The sequence below is a fragment of the Macrobrachium rosenbergii genome, chromosome 35 (assembly GCF_040412425.1).
Source record: "Macrobrachium rosenbergii isolate ZJJX-2024 chromosome 35, ASM4041242v1, whole genome shotgun sequence".
NCBI classification, from domain to species: Eukaryota; Metazoa; Arthropoda; class Malacostraca; order Decapoda; family Palaemonidae; genus Macrobrachium; species Macrobrachium rosenbergii.
This window is the reverse complement of record NC_089775.1, coordinates 1,831,004-1,853,503: the sequence shown is the minus strand read 5'-3', so window position 1 is coordinate 1,853,503 and position 22,500 is coordinate 1,831,004. Positions and strand designations below refer to the sequence as shown.

The window sequence follows — 22,500 nt, the reverse complement described above, 5'->3', positions numbered from 1 at the left end:
AAATCAACTCTTCTCTCTCTCTCTCTCTTTCTCCTCAGATTACTAGACTAGGTCAGGATGACATAAATTAATATAGATAAATAAACTCTCTCTCTCTCTCTCTCTCTCTCTCTCTCTCTCTCTCTCTCTCTCTCTCTCTCTCTCTCTCTCTCTCTCTAGATTATCACAGTAGACCAGAATAGCAGATAAATAAAGACACACAAAATGAATTAAATTGATAAATGGATTACTAAATAAGGTAAATAAATAAATACAAGTAAATATAAATAAGGAAATATTCCCTTCCTCTGGCCCCAAAACAAGTTAACGTAGGGGGGTGGGCCAACAGTCAAATAAACAGACAAACCTATAAATAAATAAATATAGATAAAAAAAGAGGAATACCATTCGGAATTATTCCCTCCATCTGACTCCAAACAAGCGAACGTAGGGGTGGGCCAATTACTCTAATTACCGGAACCTGACGGGACTTGTAAACAAAGAGGAATGAAATATATTTACTCTATATTTCATTTTCGGGGATTCCGCCCTTTCCCCCTGGCCCCCCCCCCCCACCTTCCTCTACAGCCATCATCATCATCATCTCACGGCCAATTAGTTATTGCAATTTTACCCGAACCGGGTATTGTAGTATTGTATCCCGTTGTATTTGTCAAATTGTATTTTGGGATTCGTTTGTCTCGTGTGTTTGTTCCTGGCTGAGCTGTTTTGCTGTAGATGGCTGGGCTCCTCCCCTGAGGAGAGAGAGAGAGAGAGAGAGAGAGAGAGAGAGAGAGAGAGAGAGAGGAGAGAATGGATAATGTATGTACAAAAATTAATCTTATTACGGTGGGCAAGAGAGGGTGGATTCACTGGAGACTCGACGGTCGCTCCTGAATCCTTTGGAGAGAGAGAGAGAGAGAGAGAGAGAGAGAGAGAGAGAGAGAGAGAGAAATGAGAGAGAGAGGCAGAATTACGACAAATGGATAATGTAAAGGCAATCTTCGATCTTATTATGGTAAGCAAAAAATAGGGGATTCATTGGGACCCCTTGGAGCCACAGAGAATTCATGAATCCTCAGAGGATCGCTCCGGAATCCTCTGAGGAAAAAGTTTAGAGTAATTGATATATACACAGAAACAAATCTTATTATGGTAGCTTAGGGAAGAAGGATTCACAAGGATCCTTGGAGCCACAGAGAAAATTCATGAACACTCAGAAGATCCTTGGATCCTCCGAAGATGCGAGGATCGCTCCGGAATCCCCTGAGGAAAGAGAGAGTAAGAGAGAGAGAGAGAGGAGAATTAGGGGATTAAACTGTACTACAGAAACAAAACTACACTGTCTTCTTATGTAAATCATTACATCTTTGTTTTTACTATTATCAACATATCCTTTCATGAAATCAAATAGCAAGGTTGCTTATAACTTTATGCAATCGTTTAATGCATTACATTAAGTGAAAGATAAAGACAAGTCCTTCTCTCTCTCTCTCTCTCTCTCTCTCTCTCTCTGTAATTAACCTTTTTTCTTTTGTTGTCTGAACATATTTGTCATTTCCTTTTGAAATTCTGGTAAGACTAGAGTTGGCTGAGAGAGAGAGAGAGAGAGAGAGAGAGAGAAGAGAGAGAGAGAGAGAGAGAGAGAGAGAGAGAGAGAGAGAGCGGATGATGATAATTTCTTCTTGCCCTAATGACCCGTTATACGTTACGCCTTAAATCATTTTGGAGTCTACGTTTTTCATTTCCTGGGTTTTGTTGAGAGAGAGAGAGAGAGAGAGAGAGAGAGAGAGAGAGAGAGAGAGAGAGAGAGAGAGAGAGAGACTGACTCCCGAGAAGGTGCAGTCGTTAGAAGAACATAAATCAACCATTTTTGACATCCAGGTGGTCAGGATTCCCTTGGCTTTGTATCTTCTACGTGTCTATTAATCAGGCTACCTATAAACCAGGCTACCTATAAACCAGGCTACCTATTGACAAGGCTACCTATAAACCAGGCTACCTATAAACCCAGGCCCCTATGAATCAAGAACCCAGCTCCTATGATAATAGCTAATTCTTTCCAAGGACCTTCCTACAGGTAGTGACAGTCACATAGGAAGCCGTGCCCCAGGTCAGGTTGGGTTAGGGGCATTGGTATTTGGGTATTTGGGGTCTTGGGGATCAGAGATCAATTATACCCCTGGTGGAAAGTACCCAGTGACTCAAACATAGAGTTTAAGTTCGCCCTTAGTTTTTGGGTACTTTCAAACACTCAAAGTTCAAATGCCCAAATTGAAAGCAACAGATAAACCCACTACTTAGGCCGGTCCATCCAGGGGCACAGCCCATCAATCGTGCCCGGACGTAGCAAAGGGAGAGAAATGCCCCCCATTTTAAAGCCCCAAAGTGACACCAATAGAGACAGATGCCCAGTGGAAGGAGAGTCGGACAGAAAAGCCTTTTTCCAGGTATTTCCAGGAAACCGCATCTCTTTGAGACAGAGTGGATTGGCTTCCAGTCCTCGTCCATCACCTGGAAAAAAAATCCCTGGAAGAAGAAGAAGAAGAAGAAGAAGAAGAAGAAGAAGAAGAAGAAGAAGAAGAAGAAGAAGAAGAAGAAGAAGAAGAAGAGAATGACTCGATTTAGTTTGTGTCCTGATGCTTATTATTCCTTCGTGTTCCCCTCTTTATTCTCGTCCATTCCTGCCCTTCATTCTTTGTCTTTCTTATTCTTTTTTTATTCTTTATTTTCCCTTCTTCCTTCTGACCCTCTTCTCCTCATTACTGATTTCTTCGTGTCATTCTCATGACTGTCATTTCTTCTGTTCCATCTCCCATTTTGAGTTGATTGTCTCCCAAATTATTGTCCTTCTTTCAATTTCATTTTCTGTTTATCTATCCCCAAATTTACTTTTTTCTTCTTCTTTACTTTCATGTTTATTTCAATTTATTTTCTGTTTATTTACATCCATTCCATCTTCCCTTCACCCACTTTTATTCCAGTTTATTATTTTCCTCTTCTTCCAATTCTATTCTCTTCATTATATCCAGTTTCAGTCCCTATTCATTTCCTCTCATCTCTCTCCCCTTTCCCCAAATTCCAAATTACCTTTTTTTCCCAGCTGATGAATGGAACTTGGAACCTGGAATTCCAGTCATTCTCACTGGAAAGGTCCTGGACAGAGTTGATTACTGTCACATCGGACCCTCGTAAAATGGGGTACTTCTTTTGCCTACTAATGTATGGGGCATGAATGAAGAAGGTCTGGAATGGGAGGTGTTAGTGGAGTGGGCATTTGAGATCAGGGTATAATAATAATAATAATAATAATAATAATAATAATAATAATAATAATAATAATAATAATAATAATAATAATAATAATAATAATAGTTAATGAGAACTAAATCCCTGATCAGAGAAGACGCCTCATGAACCACGACCCAACTGGAAGCTGGAACGACTTCCTGGAAATGGTTGGGTGCCTCTGGAATCTCTCGCCAGGACACGGTTCAACACGCCCTTTGGAGGAACATCTCAGCAGGACGCACTGATCTGAGAAGTCCTTTAGCTCATACGGAGTGGGAATCGATATCCTTCCAAGGTCGAGGAATTATGGGTTTCATGGAGTCCTACCAATCGGAATAAAAAAGGATTCTTGGAATCAGAATCCTTATGGATGGTGTTTAATGATTTGGTTTTTGAAATCTGAATGTTGTAGGATACTAAAGACAGTATCCTTCAAATAACAAACAGAGACTTAATGTAGGATCTTATAAATAGAATCCTTCAAATGAATTCATAGGATTTCGAAAAATATTTTTAAGGATCCTGGAAAGACTGAATATGAATATTGTAGGATACTAAAGACAGTATCCTTCAAATAACTCACAGAGGCTTAATCTAGGATCTTGTGAACACGGATCCTTCAAATGAATTCGTAGGATATGATCCGTCTAGGATCTAGAAAATACTCCATCAGTTAAACTAAAGGATCCTGCTACTACAAAATCCTACAAGAAGGATGGGATCTACCAAATCTTTCGTCAATATCTCTCTCTCTCTCTCTCTCTCTCTCTCTCTCTCTCTCTCTCTCTCTCTCTCTCTCTCCCGACACAAACATACAAAGAAGTGTAGCTCTCTCTCTCTCTCTCTCTCTCTCTCTCTCTCTCTCTCCTGACCTATGAACCAAATAGAGTACCTGGTGGTTACTCGAACCTACTGGGACGCATCTACTCATGAGAAGGGCTTGCAGCTAGCACCCCCATCCCACAAACATTCGCAAACAAAAACAGACGAAATCCTTGGGTAAATTATTGATCGATTTAGAGAGAGAGAGAGAGAGAGAGAGAGAGAGAGAGAGAGAGAGAGAGAGAGAGAGAGAGAGAGAGAGAGAGCCTATAATCCCGTATAATCCGGAAACGCAGTCTAATTGAATGATCTGGGACTCAACTGATAAATTCACAGGGCGTCTCTCTCTCTCTCTCTCTCTCTCTCTCTCTCTCTCTCTCTCTCTCTCTCTCTCTCTCTCTCTCTCTCTCTCTCGTCGCCTCCGGAAAACTCAGACCCAATCGGATTTGCTGAAGTCACACTAGAATTCAATTCCAGTTTGTCCCGACGAATTTGGCCATTTTCAATGGCTGGATTCAACTGATTATGACAGCGCCTGAGGTAGATATATATATATATATATATATATATATATATATATATATATATATATATATATATATATATATATATATATATGTAATGTGAGGACAATTATTTTGGCTTATCTTGGGCCAAGACCTTTATCTGAATGAGGTTTCTTTGTCAACAGGCACAGTGGAATAATAATAATAATAATAATAATAATAATAATAATAATAATAATAATAATAATAATAATAATAATAATAATAATAATAAGCTTATTATTATTATTATCATTATCTATAACAACAAACCTAAAACAATTTTAAAAAAACAAATTCACAAAAAACTGAAAAATGAAAAATTACAAAAAACTGAGAATCATTACGACATCTCCTCAAAAACTGAGAAACATTACCGCCGTCTTCCTAAAAGCCCCGGAAATAAGAAGCTGGAAGGAAGCATTACCGCTCATCCCGACTTTCAAAATGACAGACATTACGAGATCCAGAGCCGCCGTACACTTACTTTTTAATTCCCACTTAAGCGAACGCTCGGCGGAGCGTCTTACTTATCGCTTATTTCTCTCCCTTTCTGGGGAATTTGTCACTCGATTTAAGTGGGGCTCAGTCGAGGTATCTTCTAAATGAAAGGGAGATTGCCACTGGTTCTAAGCTATCTTTCTCCTTTCGTTGGATTTCACATGATTCTTTTTCGTTTCGTCTTGCGTGATTTCTTTTAATTAACCCTTTGCGCGCCGTTCGCCCTTTCCGCCGACGGCAAGACGGCGTCTGCCGTACTCAGAAATTCGATCGTTTGTGGGTCGTTATCAAATCCTCTCTATCTCTCTCTCTCTCTCTCTCTCTCTCTCTCTCTCTCTCTCAATCTGTCTCACTACCCATCTCTCCATCTATGCAGGCTATCTAGCTGTGCGTAATCTGCCCCCATCAATTCATCTCTCTCTCTCTCTTTCTCTACCTCAGTCTTTCCCAATCTATCTCTCTATCAATGTCGCTGCGAGTAATCTCCCCTTGTCGCACAACTATTTACGAGGCCTTCTGCACGACACAAAAACGCTCCTCCCTTCCGGAAGCTGGAGGTAGACGGAGGCAGATGGAAATTGGGAAATGGGTCCGACAACCAAATTATGCCAGATTCCCTAATCCTTTAGCTAGGATGAGGATAGGCCTAAGATATTTACTCCCTGACGGATTAGATTTCGAGGCCTAACTTCCGGCAGATAGCATCAGGCGTCCCGCAGGATATAAAGTTTGTGTGTGTCTCACAGTGGGATTCAGAACGGGAGAGATAAGTTATCTTGGTTATCTGGGCTTGATTGGGGTTCGTGGAAGGATGCTGACGAGCTGTGCCAGGGTCTCTGAATTTGGGGTTGTGGGCTACTTGTAGCCTGAGAGGTGAAGGGTGAGGGGTTTGGGGTCCTGGAAATCGTCACAGAATTTAAATTTTCATCAAATTGATAAAATATCCATGATTTTTGGGTCTTGAAACCTTCAGAAACTGAAGATTTTTATAAAATTGCTCAAATATTCTAACCTCTCTCTGGTCTGGCAAATTTTTGGAAGTGTGTATGGTGTTTTGGGACCTTAAAATATTAAAAAAATATCATTTGTAAATTTGCTCAAATAAACTTTTGGGTCTTGCGAATTATTTTTTTTTTTGGGGGCACGTGTTTGTATGTGTCTCCCTAAAATTTCAACAAAATTTTTGACTTTTGGGTCTTGGAAATTTTTTTTGTGGGGGTCCCCTGTAGGTGGTCGGGGGTCTTCAAAACCTTCAAAAATATTAATTTTTCTAAAAATTGTCCAAATATTCTTGACATTTGGGTCTTTGCAAATTTTTTGGGGGGTGCATGAAAGTATTTTGGGGCCTATAAGTCTTCAAAAATGTCAATTAAAAAAAAAAACTGATGAAATATTATTGACTTTGGGACCTTTCAGATTTTAAATCTTTAAACCTTAGATTTTTGGGTGGGTTAAAAAAAATTTCAATTTTTCTGAAAACTGATGAATTCTTATTGATTCTGGGACCTCCCAGATTTTAAAGCAAGGACCTTTTAACCTTCAATTTCTTAAAAATGTTTAGGTAGGGACCAATTAAGGGTGCCATGTTTCAGGATTTGGACCCCAAAATAAGAAAAATGCATTTAAAACCAACCCAGAGAGAACATTCCAAGAAAGAAACAAATCCAGACAGAGGAATAAACTTTGAATTTGGAAGTTTATTCATATTGCTTCTCCAGATATTTAATATCACGTCGGAGTTGAATCCCCTGGCGACAGCTGGGAGAAAGAAGAAGAAGAAGAAGAAGAAGAAGAAGAAGAAGAAGAAGAAGAAGAAGAAGAAGAAGAAGAAGAAGAAGTTTGTTTACATAATTGTTATTTTTATTGTTATTGAAAGTTCTGACGTCAGAACTTCATGGCGTTTGTTCTATCAGGCTGAATATGAATTTGACATGTTAATCTTTTTTCTTTTGGAGAGAGAGAGAGAGAGAGAGAGAGAGAGAGAGAGAGAGAGATCCGAGGCAATGCAATACCTCTTTGGCCAAAGATTATTGAGGATAAATGATAATTGAATGAGCTGGTTATTTAGGGGGGGTGGGCGAGAGAGAGGGGGTCCCCAAGCCAAGGGTAGGGTGAGGGTATAAGAGGGGAAGGGGTGCCAGGTTAAATTTTGGGGAACGGGAAAGCCCAAATGCCAGAGGGGGGCAGGGGGGCCCAATTTGACCCTCCCACCGCCCCCAACCCGCCCCAAATTCGTAAAATCCTTGACATTTGGCGGTATTTAGGAAGTGAAAGAATATCAATTATTTGCGGATTCATTTATTCACGAAACCCAGTGACATTTCGAGGAGAGAGAGAGAGAGAGAGAGAGAGAGAGAGAGAGAGAGAGAGAGAGAGAGAGAGAGAGAGAGAGAGAGGGCGAGAGAGAGAGAGAGAGAGCAGGAGGGCGAGAGAGAGCGAGAGAAGCACTCACGTCTCACCAACATTACCGCAAATCACCTTCGCTAAAATGGACCCCATACACCTAAAACACCTCCTGAATTGACCTTTGACCTTCGTTGCGTACTCATAGAGGTCAGTCAAAGCGTAATAGACCAATAACATAACGGAAATGACGTCATCAAGAGCCTAGGCCTGATCCGGGACTCACAGTTCCGCGCATTTGTGCACAACAAGCTGCTTCATTGCTTCATATTTAACAGATTTTCGTTAATTTTGGTCCTCGTTCTTGACAACAGGCTTTATGGCGTTGCTTTAGAGGTTTATCTCTGTGGCGTTGCTTTATATTAAGCGTTGAGTAGCGAGAAAACGGCCCAAAAATAAAGGTTTTTGACTAACTTAATCACCGGCGTTTGGGCCACTTGTAAACAAACCAGTTCTGTTTAAATTTATTTTTCACTTTTTTAATGTTTTTTAAAATGACCTACCTTACCAAAACGGGTCATTTTGTGCGTAAATGACCCATTTTGGGTGACACGCCATTCAGGGAATGGTTTAAAGCAGGTCTCTCTTTATTTAAAGAGCAATTTTAAGTTAAGGGGACTTTAAACAAAGACTCTGTCGGGTCTTGGGAGCAAGAAGGGCGTATGTGACAACCTTAGTAGACCTATCTTTAAGAAATCGTTTTAATGCGAGTTTTTTTATTTTATTTTCTCTTCTCATTCCGGACAAACTTTGCTACGCTGTCCCTTTTCAGAACTTGGAAGGAATAAAAACTCCAGAAAAACTCCAGAAAACTCCAGGAAAATATAAAAATACCCACAAAAAACTCCACACAAAACTCCTGAAGTCTTGGAATGAATCAAAAGAAGAAGTTTCCGTCTTAACAACTTTCATACGAGACTTATACTGGTATTACTTCCAGCGATGATTGGGGGCCGAGAGAGAGAGAGAGAGAGAGAGAGAGAGAGAGAGAGAGAGAGAGAGAGAGAGAGGTTTTAGAAACTCAAGTGATGTGGAGACTCGGTAATTCCTTTGATACGCCGACGATTGAAAGGCGAAAGGCCTCACCCTCGGTTTCTGTTTATGGGTTTCTGTGGGTGTCTTTGGGTTTTGGCGGGTTTCTGTGGGTGTCTTTGGGTTTTGGCGGGTTTCTATGGGTCTCTTCGGGTTCTTTTAAGATTCATCTCAATTCAGAACGCTGCTATTACCTACATGCGCGCGTATACGCGCGCATGTAGGCGTATAAACTTTTAATCTTTTCTGTTTGATGGCCGACTTCCTACAACAGCAGCGTTGAATAAGACTTTCTTTTCAAGGTTTTTTAAACAATTGAAAAGTTTTCTCGAGTAATTCTCAGTTTTCCAATGAATTACCTTCGTTTTCCTGCGTCCTTTCTCCTCGGAAACTCTCTCGTGCATCGTTGTGGCCCACGTCCAGAGAAAACGTCTGGAGGAGGGTCAGAAAAAAAGGTCGCCGTTTGTCAACAGAAGCAGAACTTCCGGGGAAGGAAGTTGAAATGTGTGTGTGTGTGTGTGTCTGTGTATGTGTGCGGGAGTCTGTGAATGGGGGTGTAGGGGGAGAGGGGGAGGGGTGTAAGGGGTCTAAGGGGCCTGGTTCCTCCCCAAACCACTACTTTTGTATCCCGAGAAAAAAAAAAGAAAGGAAATGGTTTTATTTCTCAGCCCAATTTCATTAAAGTTTTTCTCATTAACGGTGATGTACACTGGGATTCCTCTCTCTCTCTCTCTCTCTCTCTCTCTCTCTCTCTCTCTCTCTCTCTCTCTCTCTCTCTCTCTCTCTCTCTCTCTCTCTCTCAGCAGTGCATTTCCTTATATCAAATTTAAATTAGCCTCTAAATAAGACTTATAATCTTATACACCATAGGGTCTTTTGCAAAGTTCTCTCTCTCTCTCTCTCTCTCTCTCTCTCTCTCTCTCTCTCTCTCTCTTCTTATTTTTAACCATCTACCAGACATACCAAATTGCAGCCCTCTAGCCTCAGTAGTTTTTATTTTATCCAAGGTTAAAGTTAGCCATAATCGTGCTTCTGGCAACGATATAGGATAGGCCACCACTTGGCCTTCGTTAAAGTTTCACGGGCCGCGGCTCACACAGCAATATACCGAGACCACCGAAAGATAGATCTATTTTCGGTGGCCTTGATTATCATACGTCGTAGCGGCTGTACAGAAAACCCGACTGTGCCGAAGAAACTCGTGAAAAGCCTACATATACCTTGACGAATTCCCCACCAACATCTCCACCTTATCTGCAACCTTATTCGACTATCTACCAGGTACATAGCTATGCAAATCGAACGGTAGTGATTATATAGATCACGATCATCCAACCTCGTCTGGGAATCGAACCAAGTGATGTCCTTTTGTGAGTCGAGAGTTCCAATCATATTACGAGTTTATATACGTACATGCATAAACAAATCCTTCATAATCCTTCATCCAATCAGGAAATCCCATTAAGGACCTTAATTGTTGTCGAAGAGGAAGTAGGATTTAAGGGAAATCTCCCAAATCCATCGTTGCAAAGATCCTGTTTATCAGTCCGACCTCGGGACTGAGCTGTAAAACTCACCTTTGCAATTTGCAATTAACCTGGAGATAGGCGCCATTTCTTGCCTCTGATTGGCTGGAAAGCTTACAAATATCCTGGAATCTCTTCCAGCCAATTATACGTCTGCGATGAACTGGAAGAGAGAGAGAGAGAGAGAGAGAGAGAGAGAGAGAGAGAGAGAGAGAGAGAGAGATAATGATTCAGGGTGTTTGAGCTCGCTAGCACGATTGGTCTAGCGGTGGAGGCGAGCTGATGGACTCGTTCTCTTTCAACTGAAAGTAAATATGGCGCTGACGAAAGAGATATTTTATTTATTCAGCCATTTTTTCCATTGCACAATTTTTATTTGAATTTAAAAAAGCATTTTATAATTCTTTGATGGTATATATTCAAATAAATATGATCATTTTCATGGAAAAGTTTCCATTTTTGGAATCTCGTCCAAAAGAACGATTCGGGTAAACACGGAACCATTCAGCCGAAGGCAAACACATTGAAGGGTTTTTTACCGGATTTTTCGGGCCGCCTTTATTACGCTTCCCAAAGCCCTTTATGGCATTAATATCCCATCAAATAACGCCGTTCTCGTGCAAGGACGCTATTAAAATTGATGCTACGTAAGTAGCGTCTACAATATCTCAATAATTTGTTCGATCTGGGACACTGTCGTGTCCTGATTTGGGACATTGATGTGTCTTTTTGTAGTTACTGAAAATGAAGATTTTAAAAAAATTCTGAAATATTCATATAAGGCAGAAAAATTCCTATATTTTATGTTTTCCATAGGACATGTAATTGTATTATGTAAGGACACCATTATGTCCTAATTTGGACACCGAAAGTATTTAATTTTAGCAGATCAGAGAAGCATAAAAATTATCAATTTGTAATCTTTCAGAGCACCAATGTGTCTTAAAGTGGACTCGTAATAATATAAAAAAATACGACTTTTTATCTATTCCTGGGACACCTGTGTGTCCTCCTTCCAAACACCGTGTCCTAATTAGGGCACCCAGAGCCTCCGTGGCTGAAGGGTCCTTGCAAAAGCAGGAAATTCTACCTCCTGTTATATTCTTTCATGAAAACCTCCCTTGTGCCTTATCAGAAAACATTGCTCTGTCCTAATTAGGACCGGCAGAGGAACCAGCGTGGGCAGAGACGCTTCGTGGACATCATCAGAAGGACATTATCTCACCGGAGTATCTATCGATTATCTCTCCAGGTTCGACGTCTCTCGCTCTCTCTCTCTCTGCAATAACTTCAACACGTCTGCAGGTTGTATCTCTAATTTATTTTTTTATGTTCTCTCTCTCTCTCTCTCTCTCTCTCTCTCTCTCTCTCTCTCTCTCTCTCTCTCTCTCTCTCTCTCTTCTTCCTCTTCTTCTTCTTCTTCTTCTTCTTCTTCTGAGAGAGAGAGAGAGAGAGAGAGAGAGAGAGAGAGAAGAGAAACGTGATGTTTTCTTAAGACAGGCAGAAGTATTCCATTCATTATTAAGAAAGGTCTCAACAGACTCTTGTGTCAAATAGTCAAGAAAAAATATATATATATATATATATAGGGAGAGAGAGAGAGAGAGAGAGAGAGAGAGAGAGAGAGAGAGAGAGAGAGACGGACTCTCAAACTTTCCCCATTCGCCTTTCTAGAAATCAAATAGTTCCTAGATAGTTTTCTAGATGGGGAATAGTTTTCTGGACTCTCTCTCTCTCTCTCTCTCTCTCTCTCTCTCTCTCTCTCTCTCTCTCTCTCTCTCTCTCTCTCTCTTTTCCCAAGACGCGTAGGAGACGTCTTTGACAAAGGCTGAGAAAGATTACGAGTTTCTTTACCTGTTCTTTGAGTCGACTTAATTATACACTTGTAGATACGATGCCTTGAATGTTATTTCCCCTGAGAGTGGATGTTTGTGTGTATGTAAGTGTGTGTTTGTGTATGTGTCGAGGTGTATGAACGTTTGTGTTATGTATACATACACCTGTCACTCATATGGAAAAGTCTACAGGTTTCTTTTTGAAGATTCAAGTTTATGTTTTAGGTCTGGAAGAGTTTTACTAAATCAAAAGTTTGTTTTTCAAAGTCTACAGCTGTTTGTCAAAGTCTACAACTGCTTCTCAAAGTCTATACCTGTCTCTCAAAGTCTATAGCTGTTTGTCAAAGTCTACAGCTGTTTCTCGAAGTCTATACTTGTTTCTCAAAGTCTACAGCTGTTTCTTAAACTCTACAGTTGTCTGTCAAAGTCTACAACTGCCTTGCAAAGTCTATAACAGTTTTTCAAAATCTACAGTTGTCATTCAAAGTCTACCCATCTTTAGGACCAACCCCCTCTCCCCAAAAAGCACCCACTCTCCCCCCCAACCCCTTCAAAGTTCTGCCAAAAGACCCCTTCCTTCCCCTACCCCTACCCATCATTAGGACCCACCCCCCACCAAAAATTCAGGAATCGCAAACTGGTTTTCAAAGAATCTCTTCAAAGATTCACCACGATCTGATCACGAACCTGACTAAGAGATTCGACAAAGAAACTGTTTTTTTAGTTTGTTTGTTTTTTGTTTGTGTTTCTGTGTTTGTGAGAGAGAGAGAGAGAGAGAAGAGAGAGAAAGCGCATACGCGCGAGCAAATTCAAATAAGATACGTACCCAGAGAGATAATGCCGGCGCTTAATAAGACATTAATATTAGATTATTCAGGGCCTTTGATTCACTTTGCTCGCTTCCACGTGACGGACAGACATGCACGGACATCCCCTGACAGACAAGACATGCAGACAGACACAGATTCAGACATACAGATGAAGCCACACACGAAGCAGAACAGATTAAAAAAAAATCAAGAGGAATAAACAAGAATCAGAGAACGAAGGAATAAGTAAAAAAACGCAATAGATAATTAATGGAGAAAGAGAAGGTAATTAGGGAAGGAATTGGATTACGGAAAGGAGGAGAGAGAGAGAGAGAGAGAGAGAGAGAGAGAGAGAGAGAGAGAGAGAGAGAGAGAGAGAGAGACGAAAACAAAAAAATAAGTGGAGAATGATTGACACAATTTCCCTTTGATAAAAGATCTCATTAAAAATCATCTCACGAGTATCAATGGGTCACATCGAGACCCGAAACCCGAAGGCACGGAGGGACAGGACTCCAGCAGCATATTGCAGTGTCCTTGCAGAAGGACACACAAAGTCCTTTTTGTGGGGGAGGGGAGGGGACAAGAAGGACCAACTCCTCTCTTGAGGAGATGCTTTTGGGCGGAAAGCAATATCTTGGAAGGATCCTGTCTTCCAGGATATCTGGTTAGGATGGCTGCGGGAGTTATTTCAGCTCTCTCTCTCTCTCTCTCTCTCTCTCTCTCTCTCTCTCTCTCTCTCTCTCTCTCTCTCTCTCTCTCTCTCTCACTCTGCACTGCAATTTAATATCATTGCACAGTTTTGGATATTTTGTCTTCAAAGCTCCACGCGTTACAGACACACACACACACACAAAACCCTTCACAGCCACATAATAATAATAATAATAATAATAATAATAATAATAATAATAATAATAATAATAATAATAATAATAATAATAATAATAATCTATTTCTCTCAGTTACATAAACAACCGACTGAAGACTTCTCCAAAACCCAGCGATCAGGAACCACCTCTTCGGTTCACAGTCGCCGAACCAAAGGTTCAATAAAAGAACCAAGAGGTCAATAAAAGAACAAGAATGTAAATATAAAAGCAATAAAAATAAAATAAAAGTAATAAAACCCCGGGAATAAAAAAAAAATCGCCATGGCGGACGATACATTCCTAAAAAAAGCCGAGAGATTTTGGAATATATTCTCGCGCCATTTGTTGCGTCGTCTTTGCATTTTGCGACTTTCATTCTGGACGAAATACACCGGAATTTATCGTTCATGTTTTAGGGGTGGGGAGGGGGTTTTAGGGGCTGGGGATAGCCCCCTTTATTTGTTAGCGTTCTTCCGGACGAAATGATCTGGAATACTGAGGATGATTTTGGAAGGGAATTTCTGAGTGGGATTTTGAAGTGATTGTTTGGGAATGGTTTCTGTAATTGTTCCTTATCATATCAGCTCTTCTGCTGAGCGGAGTATTGTGGAATTTGCAGTGATTGTTTGTGTATAATTTCTGTAATTGTTCCTTATAATATTACCTCTTCCACCGAGGCATTATTTAATGTACAGAAATATGCCATTATTTGTTCTGAAACAATCTAAAATATAGCTAACAATTTTAGAGAAACAAACAATACATTTATCACTAAGGATAATAAATTATAAAATCTATCACAAATCATGAAATCTATCATAAATCTCCCAATATCTCTAAGTCATCCGTTTTCGGCAGTCCCAAATCATCTTCAGAACGAGGCCATCATTATCCAAATCCTTAAGAGTTATTCGGTGAATATTCACGAGGCGCCACGTTCATTAAGGCGCCGCGAAGCAAGACGCTTTAAGGACGAGTTTAAAATGATTTATATGAGATAATACCGAGAAGGCGCGTTCATTAGCCAACTAACATGGCGGGAAACCGTTCGGCGTGACGCTGAAGCAGCAAGGGAAGCGTTTATGGAGAGAGGGTGCGTTCATTAAGTCAAGCAGGGTTTTGTCAAGTCAATGTATTGACTGAATTGTCGTGTCCAAGAAATTGTGAAGGAATTTTGGCACAAAAAAGATTAAAAATTGTTTCTCTCTCTCTGTCTCTCTCTCTCTCTCTCTGTCTCTCTCTCTCTCTTTCTCTCTCTCTCTCTGAATGTCAATGACAATTCAACTCAGAATATTAAAAGTACTCTCTCTCTCTCTCTCTCTCTCTCTCTCTCTCTCTCTCTCTCTCTCTCTCTCTCTCCACATAAAAAACTAATAATAATAATTCTATTTACCTGGAAAAAAATATTTTTCATAATTACTCAAATCTACCAATTAGAATAAGTGGTTATCTCACCTTTGTAATCAAATTGAAAAGTCCACGTTTTGCCTTTTTTTTTTTAATAAGTTAATTTTTTTAAAAATTAAAATTTGTTTTAATTTTTTTGGTGGGGGGGGAGGAATTAAGGCCTTTTTAAACTGAATTATAAAGTTGAATTGAATATATGGTGATGATTATGTGTGAGAGAGAGAGAGAGAGAGAGAGAGAGAGAGAGAGAGAGAGAGAGAGAGAGAGAGAGAGAGAGAGAGTACTTTTATTATTCTGGGTAGAACTGTCAATTCAGAAATTCAGAGAGAGAGAGAGAGAGAGAGAGAGAGAGAGAGAGAGAGAGAGGAGAGGTTTTGATATTCTGATTAGAACTGTCATGAAATTCAGAGAGAGAGAGAGAGAGAGAGAGAGAGAGAGAGAGAGAGAGAAAGAGAGAAAGAGAGAGAGAGAGAGAGAGAGAGAGAGAGAGAGAGAGAGAGAGAGAGAGGTACTTTTATTATTCTGGGTAGAACTGTCATGAAATTCAAAGAGAGAGAGAGAGAGAGAGAGAGAGAGAGAGAGGTACTTTTAATATTCTGAGTAGAACTGTCATGAAATTGAGGGAGAGAGAGAGAGAGAGAGAGTTAAACCGAAGCTCTATATATCAGTGAATTATAGAGTCTAAATGGAACTCTACAGCTCTACACCTGTATGTTTGTGTGTATGTGTAAATATAAAAAAATATACACACATACACACAAACAAAACATCAACATTACTTGACCAGAGTTGAATATTGTAAGTCGACATATGAGGTCTTCGCGTATGTGTGTGTATGTATGTGTGTGTATGTGTTTGTGTGTATGTGTAAATATACAAAACAAACACACACACAAACGCACAAACAAAAGACGAACATCAAGACATAGCGAAACATCTCCAGGGATTTTGTGGGACGAACGAGTACCTCCGTAACAGCGTCCGGGGAAATCCATGATATTTGTCTTATTAGCCTGAGGGATTCTGGAGCCATGACCTGACTTGACCCTACTTGACCTGAGAGAGAGAGAGAGAGAGAGAGAGAGAGAGAGAGAGAGAGAGAGAGAGAGAGAGAGAGAAAGCGACTGAAGGCCCCATTTGAAAAGAAATTTTTATAACAATTTTAATAAGGGATTATGGGGCCAGGACATGACCTGACCTGACCTGACCTGACCTGAGAGAGAGAGAGAGAGAGAGAGAGAGAGAGAGAGAGAGAGAGAGAGAGAGAGAGGGCCTGAAATGACACAGAAAACCAAAGCAGCACTTTTATTGCAATAACTGAATACCCATTTTAAATACCCATTTTGATAACCTTGACCTAACCTGACCTGACCTGACCTGGGAGGAGAGAGAGAGAGAGAGAGAGAGAGAGAGAGAGAGAGAGAGAGAGAGAGAGAGAGAGGCTAAAAGGCCTCAGACGACCAAAGCAGAACTTTTTCTCGCACCTATGAATTGAATACCCATTTTAAATACCCATTTCAAATACCCATTTCAACAAGCCACTTTATATGGAAATATCTCGCCAATATTCACAGGGTTTGAAAGCAATTTGCATATTTAGTGAGGCTATTAAAAGCATATTAATTTCTTGGGAGATATTATTTTTAGAGCTAATTGATTTCCTTAGCGAGAGATAGAGGCACCATCTCCTGATCTCTAATAATAATAATAATAATAATAATAATAATAATAATAATAATAATAATAATAATAATAACACTTCATATCTATATGATTTCTAGTCTCTCTCTCTCTCTCTCTCTCTCTCTCTCTCTCTCTCTCTCTCTCTCTCTCAAAACGTGAATTATTATAAAGTCAAAATAACCGGCTGGCGTAATTGCATTTTAAATCATCTTCCAGGTAATTCCATATTCACGCTGTTATTCATACGGTAATGCGGATTGTAATTCAGTGGTTTCGAGAACAATTACGGGTTTCGGAGAACGGGGAATGGTAGGTTTCTTGAATAGTTTCACGTTTTCAGAACTCAAATTACCATGTTTTGCAAAACCAAATTATCGGGATTTTAAAAACAAAATTATCAGGTTTTCAAAAACCCAAATTATTACGTTTTCAAACGCCCAAATTATCAGGTTCTCAAAAACCCAAATTATTACGTTTTCAAAAGCTGAATAATTACATTTTCAAAAACCAAATGATCACGTTTTCAAAAGCTGAATAATTACGTTTTCGAAAACCAAATTATCACTTTTCAAAAGCTGAATAATTATGTTTTCAAAAACCCAAATTATCAGTTTTCCAAAAACCCAGATTATCACGTTTTAAAAAGCCCAAGTTGTCACGTTTAAAAAAAAACAAATTATTACTTTTTCACAAACCAAATTATTACGTTATTAAAAACCCAAGTTATCACTTTTCAAAACCCCAAGTTATCACGTTTTCAAACACCCAAATTATCACGTTTTCAGAAACCAAATTATCACGTTTTCAAAACTCAAATTATCACGTTTTGAAAAACCAAATTATCACATTTAAAAACCCAAATCATCACGTTTTCAAAAATCAAATTATCACCTTTTCAAAAGCTGAATAATTACGTTTTCAAAACCCAAATTATCACGTTTTCAAAACCCAAATTATCACGTTTTCAAATTCCAAACTATCGCGTTTTCAAAAGCCAAATTATCACGTTTTCAAAACCCAAATTACCACGTTTTCAAAACCCCAAATTATCACGTTTTCAAAACCCCAAATTATCAGGTTTCCAAAAGCTGAATAAGTAAGTTTTAAAAAACCAAATTATCAAGTTTCCAAAAGCTGAATAATCACGTTTTCAAAAACCCAAAATGATCAAGTTTTCAAAAACCCAAATGATCAGGTTTCCAAAAGCTGAATAATTACGTTTTCAAAACCCAAATTACCACGTTTCCAAACCCCAAATTACCACGTTTCCAAAAACCCAAATGATCAGGTTTCCAAAAGCTGAATAATCACGTTTCCAAACCCCAAATTACCACGTTTCCAAAAACCCAAATGATCAGGTTTCCAAAAGCTGAATAATCACGTTTTCAAAACCCAAATTATCTCGTCTTGCAAACTATAATGCAAAGTTTTCGAGACCAAGCCAGTTAAAAGCAGGATTCCGGAGAGCGAGATTTGCCGAGTTCAGCAACGTGGAAAGGAGAATCACTCTTGTCAATTTGCATTGCCTAATTTAGAAGGCCCGGGCCAAACATCTAATCTGGGGTAATTACAGGAGGAACCTTGTTGTATTAATTACAGGTAAAGCTTAAGCCTTGTTGTATTAATTACAGGTAAAGTTGAAGCTTTTTGTATTAATTACAAGTAAAGTTAAAGCCTACTGTATTAATTACTGGTGAAGCTTAAGCCTCGTTGTATTAATTACAGGTAAAGTTGAAGCCTTCTTATATTAATTACAGGTGAATTTGAAGCCTTTTGTATTAATTAAAGGTGAAGCTTAAGCCTTGTATTAATTACAGGTGAATTTGAAGCCTTGTTGCACTAATTACAGGTAAACTTGAAGCCGTTTGTATTAATTACAGGTAAAGCTTAAGCCTTTTGTATTAATTACAGGTAAAGTTAAAGCCTACTGCGTTAATTACAGGTGAAGTTGAAGCCTTGTTGTATTAATTACAGGTATATTAATTATAGGTAAAGCTTAAGCCTTGTTGTATTAATTACAGTTAAAGTTCAAGCCTACTGTATTAATTACAGGTAAAGCTTAAGCCTTGCTGTATTAATTACAGGTAAATCTTAAGCTTTGCTGTATTAATTACAGGTAAAGTTCAAGCCTTGTTGTATTAATTACAGGTAAAGTTAAAGCTTTGTTGTATTAATTACAGGTAAAGCTTAAGCCTTGTATTAATTACAGATAAAGCTTAAGCCTTCTATTAATTACAGGTGAAGCTTAATCCTTCTTGTATTAATTACAGGTGAAGATGAAGCCTTATCATATTAATTACAGGTAAAGTTAAAGCCTACTGTATAAATTACAGGTAAAGTTAAAGTCTACTGTATTAATTACAGGTAAATCTTTTCCTTACTGTATTAATTACAGGTAAAACTGTAGCTCACTGTATTAATTACAGGCTACAGAAAAAACAAGACTGCTGATTGACGATACAGGTATTAAATTACAAGTCACCGTAATAATTACAATGTAGTCAACAACGAGCAACAATAAATCTATTACAAAGTTTAAGACAATTTCATTTCCATCCAAAATAAACCAATTAATTCCCCAAGTTTGATTCGTATGTAGGCCACAACGAGGACCCTAAATAACCCAATAACCTAATAACTTAATACACCTGACCCTCTCAACCAATCACAGGGGAATGTGGCACACAACGAGCACCCTTCAAAGAAAATAGAGGCGTCTTTCCAATTACCTTCTTCAGTAGAGGCGACACTTGCTGCTGCCAGGATGAACAGAATCACGGCTAGGTTGGAGGAGGTTGTCATGATTGGCGAGCGGTTTCACACCATTTGATTGGCTTGCAGTTTCACACCTTTCGATTGGCGAGCGATTTCACACCACTTGAATGGCGAGCGATTTCACACCACTTGAATGGCTTGCGTCTCACACAATTTGATTGGCTTGCAGTCTCACACCATTCGATTGGCGAGTGCTTTCACACCTTTCGATTGGCGAGTGATTTCACACCTTTCGATTGGCGAGCGATTTCACACCATTCGATTGGCGAGCGATTTCACACCACTTGATTGGCGAGCAATTTCACACCACTTTGAATGGCGAGTGATTTCACACCACTTGAATGACGAGCGATTTCACACCACTTGAATGGTGAGTGATTCACACCATTTGACTGGCAAGCGACTTCACACTGCTTGACTGGCTTGAGATTTCACACCATTCGATTGGCGAGCGATTTCACTCCATCTGACTGGCGATTCCATCATATGTGATTGATTGGCTTAGAGTTCCACACCTTTTAATTGGCTTGAGATTTCATACCATATGACTGGTGAGCGATTTCACCATATGTGATTGACTGGCTTGCAGTTTCACACCATTTAATTGGCGAACGATTTCACCATATGTGACTGACTTGCGGTTTCGCACTGTTTTGACTGGCGGATGATTTCACCTCTTGCTTCGATTGGCTTGCAGCTTCACACCGTTCAACTGGCGAGCGATTTCATCTCTCTCTTCGATTGGCATCAGAGCGATTTCATATAATCTGACCGGTCAGTTATATCACTTCATTCGATTGGCGAGCTATTTCACCTCATCTGACAGGCTTGCGATCTCACACTGTCTGACCGGTGAGCAATTTCACACCATGACTGGCCTAACTGGTCAGCAATTTCACACAAATTGCTCGAGAAAACTGCAATTTCACTCATTTCCCCTTCGGTTGACCTGATATGCCAATTTTGTTTTGACTGGCTAGCGATCTCACACGACCAGGCCGGCTTGCGATTTCACTCCGTTCGAATAGCGAGAAGGCTTCTGAGTGGCCAGCGATTTCACATGTGATTGGCTCGCAATCTCACATCCGATTGGCATGCAATCTCACTCCCAGGAGCTCTTGCCAATCTCCAAAAGTCTTCGATTATATTTCTATATATTTCTATATATTTCTATAGATTTGATCCGGTAAGTAGATTCTCAAGTCATACAAAAATACGTTTATAGATATACATATAGATATATTTATAGAGATATTTATGTTTATATATATATAGTAAAAAGATCGAAAAGTGAAAGGTGGGAGAGTTTATAGAAAGAGGAAATGTTTATTATATTAAATATCTATAAAATATCTATAAAATCTATGTATATAGAAATGTTTTTAATTTATATAGTCACGGTTTTGTGTTTTTTAAAGAAATATATTTTTTTAATATATTAATTATTTCCCCGAAAATGTTTTTTTTGTGTCGATTTTTAATCCAAATTTTTTTTTTTATATAAATTAAATATATTAATTTTTTATAATATTTTTCCGTCGAATATTTATTAAAATATTTTAATACATTTTAATATTTTTCCATCGAATATTTATCAATATATATAAAACGTCACTGGATTTTTAATGGTGGAATTTAAATCTAAATCTTTCTCTCTCTCTCTCTCTGTCTCTCCGAGGGACGACCCACCAAAGCCACGCCCGCCCCCCAACCTCCCCCGTCGCCGCCCCCCTTCCGAAATAAGGTGTCCTTCTTCGACGCCTTCGCCGTCGCCGCCGCCCCGACGTCAGTCCGCCCACGTAGGTACCACGAGACACGTCCACGGCAAGAGCCGAAGAGAGACTGTGTCAGGCTCCTTGCCTCGGCTACTGCTGACTCCTCCCCCTTCCCCCTCCCAGGCCCCTCCCCCCCAAGGCACTCTAAGCCCCGCCCCCCTTCCCCGTATCCTCCAATCCCCGATTCCCGCCCTTATATCCCAATCCCCGATCCTCCAGTCCTCGATCCTCCGATCCTCGATCCTCCGATCTCCGATCCTCCAATCGCCTCTCTTACAATCACCTCCAATCCCCTATCCTACAATCACCAATCCTCCAATCCCCTCTCTTCCAATCACCTACAATCCCCTATTCTACAATTACCAATCCTCCAATCCCCTCTCTTCCAATCACCTTCAATCCCCTATCATCCAATCACCTCCAATCCTCTCTCTTCCAATCACCTCAATCCACTCTCCTCCAATCACCTCCAATCCCTTATCTTCCAATCCCCTCTCTTCCAGTCACCTGCAATCCCCTATCTTCCAATCACCTCCATCCTCTCTCCTCCAACTCCTCCAATTCCCATCTCTTCCAATCATCTCCAATCCCCTATCTTCCAATCACTTCCAACCTCCTATCTTCCAATCCCCTCCAATCCCCTCTCTTCCAACCCCCTCTCCTCCAATCCCCCTCTCTTCCAATCATCTCCAATCCCCTCTCTTCCAATCACCTCTTTTCCAATCCCCTCTCTTCCAATCACCTCCAGTCCCCTCTCCTCTAATCCCCTCCAATCCCCTCTCCTCCAATCCCCTCTCCTCCAATTCCCTCCAGTCCCCTCTCCTCTAATCCCCTCTCCTCCAATCCCTTCCAATCCCCTCCCCAATCCCCTTCCCTCCCCTATCCTCCCCAGGGGGAGAACTTCACCCCGCCCTAACGAGTGCAAGTGCACTCCCGGAATCCTGGGATGAGGCTGCACGCCCCACGCCCTTGGTGGAACTGGGCGGAACTTGATGTAAAAGGGATTATATAAAATATATTCTATATAATCTATACTATATATCTATTATTTAGTGACAATAGATCATCTATAAACCTCTATGGAATTTCTATGTTAAGGTTCATCTTGAATAGAAAGAATCTATAAATTAGGAATGTTAGGAATGTGTATACTTGGGGCCTATAGGGATTGCCTATTGGTTGGTCCTATGTAATTCTGTGTTATAGAATTTTGGGGGTTTATTTTTGAGTGTATATAGTTTTTGT

The 22,500-nt window shown here is 39.9% G+C and overlaps 1 protein-coding gene across 1 annotated transcript in view; it reads right to left on the bottom strand.

The window, feature by feature from the left end:
* LOC136856302 (synaptogenesis protein syg-2-like) overlaps positions 1-21,324 on the bottom strand; it is a 320,580-nt gene extending 299,256 nt beyond the window's left edge. Inside the window, exons 1-2 of the mRNA XM_067134052.1 lie at positions 21,288-21,324; positions 19,435-20,650 (exon numbers count right to left, since the gene is read on the bottom strand). Of these exons, the coding sequence (XP_066990153.1) occupies positions 19,435-19,507 (73 nt within the window). The 5' untranslated portion in view covers positions 19,508-20,650; positions 21,288-21,324. The remainder of the gene's footprint in view (positions 1-19,434; positions 20,651-21,287) is intronic.
* Positions 21,325-22,500: the final 1,176 nt, after the last annotated feature.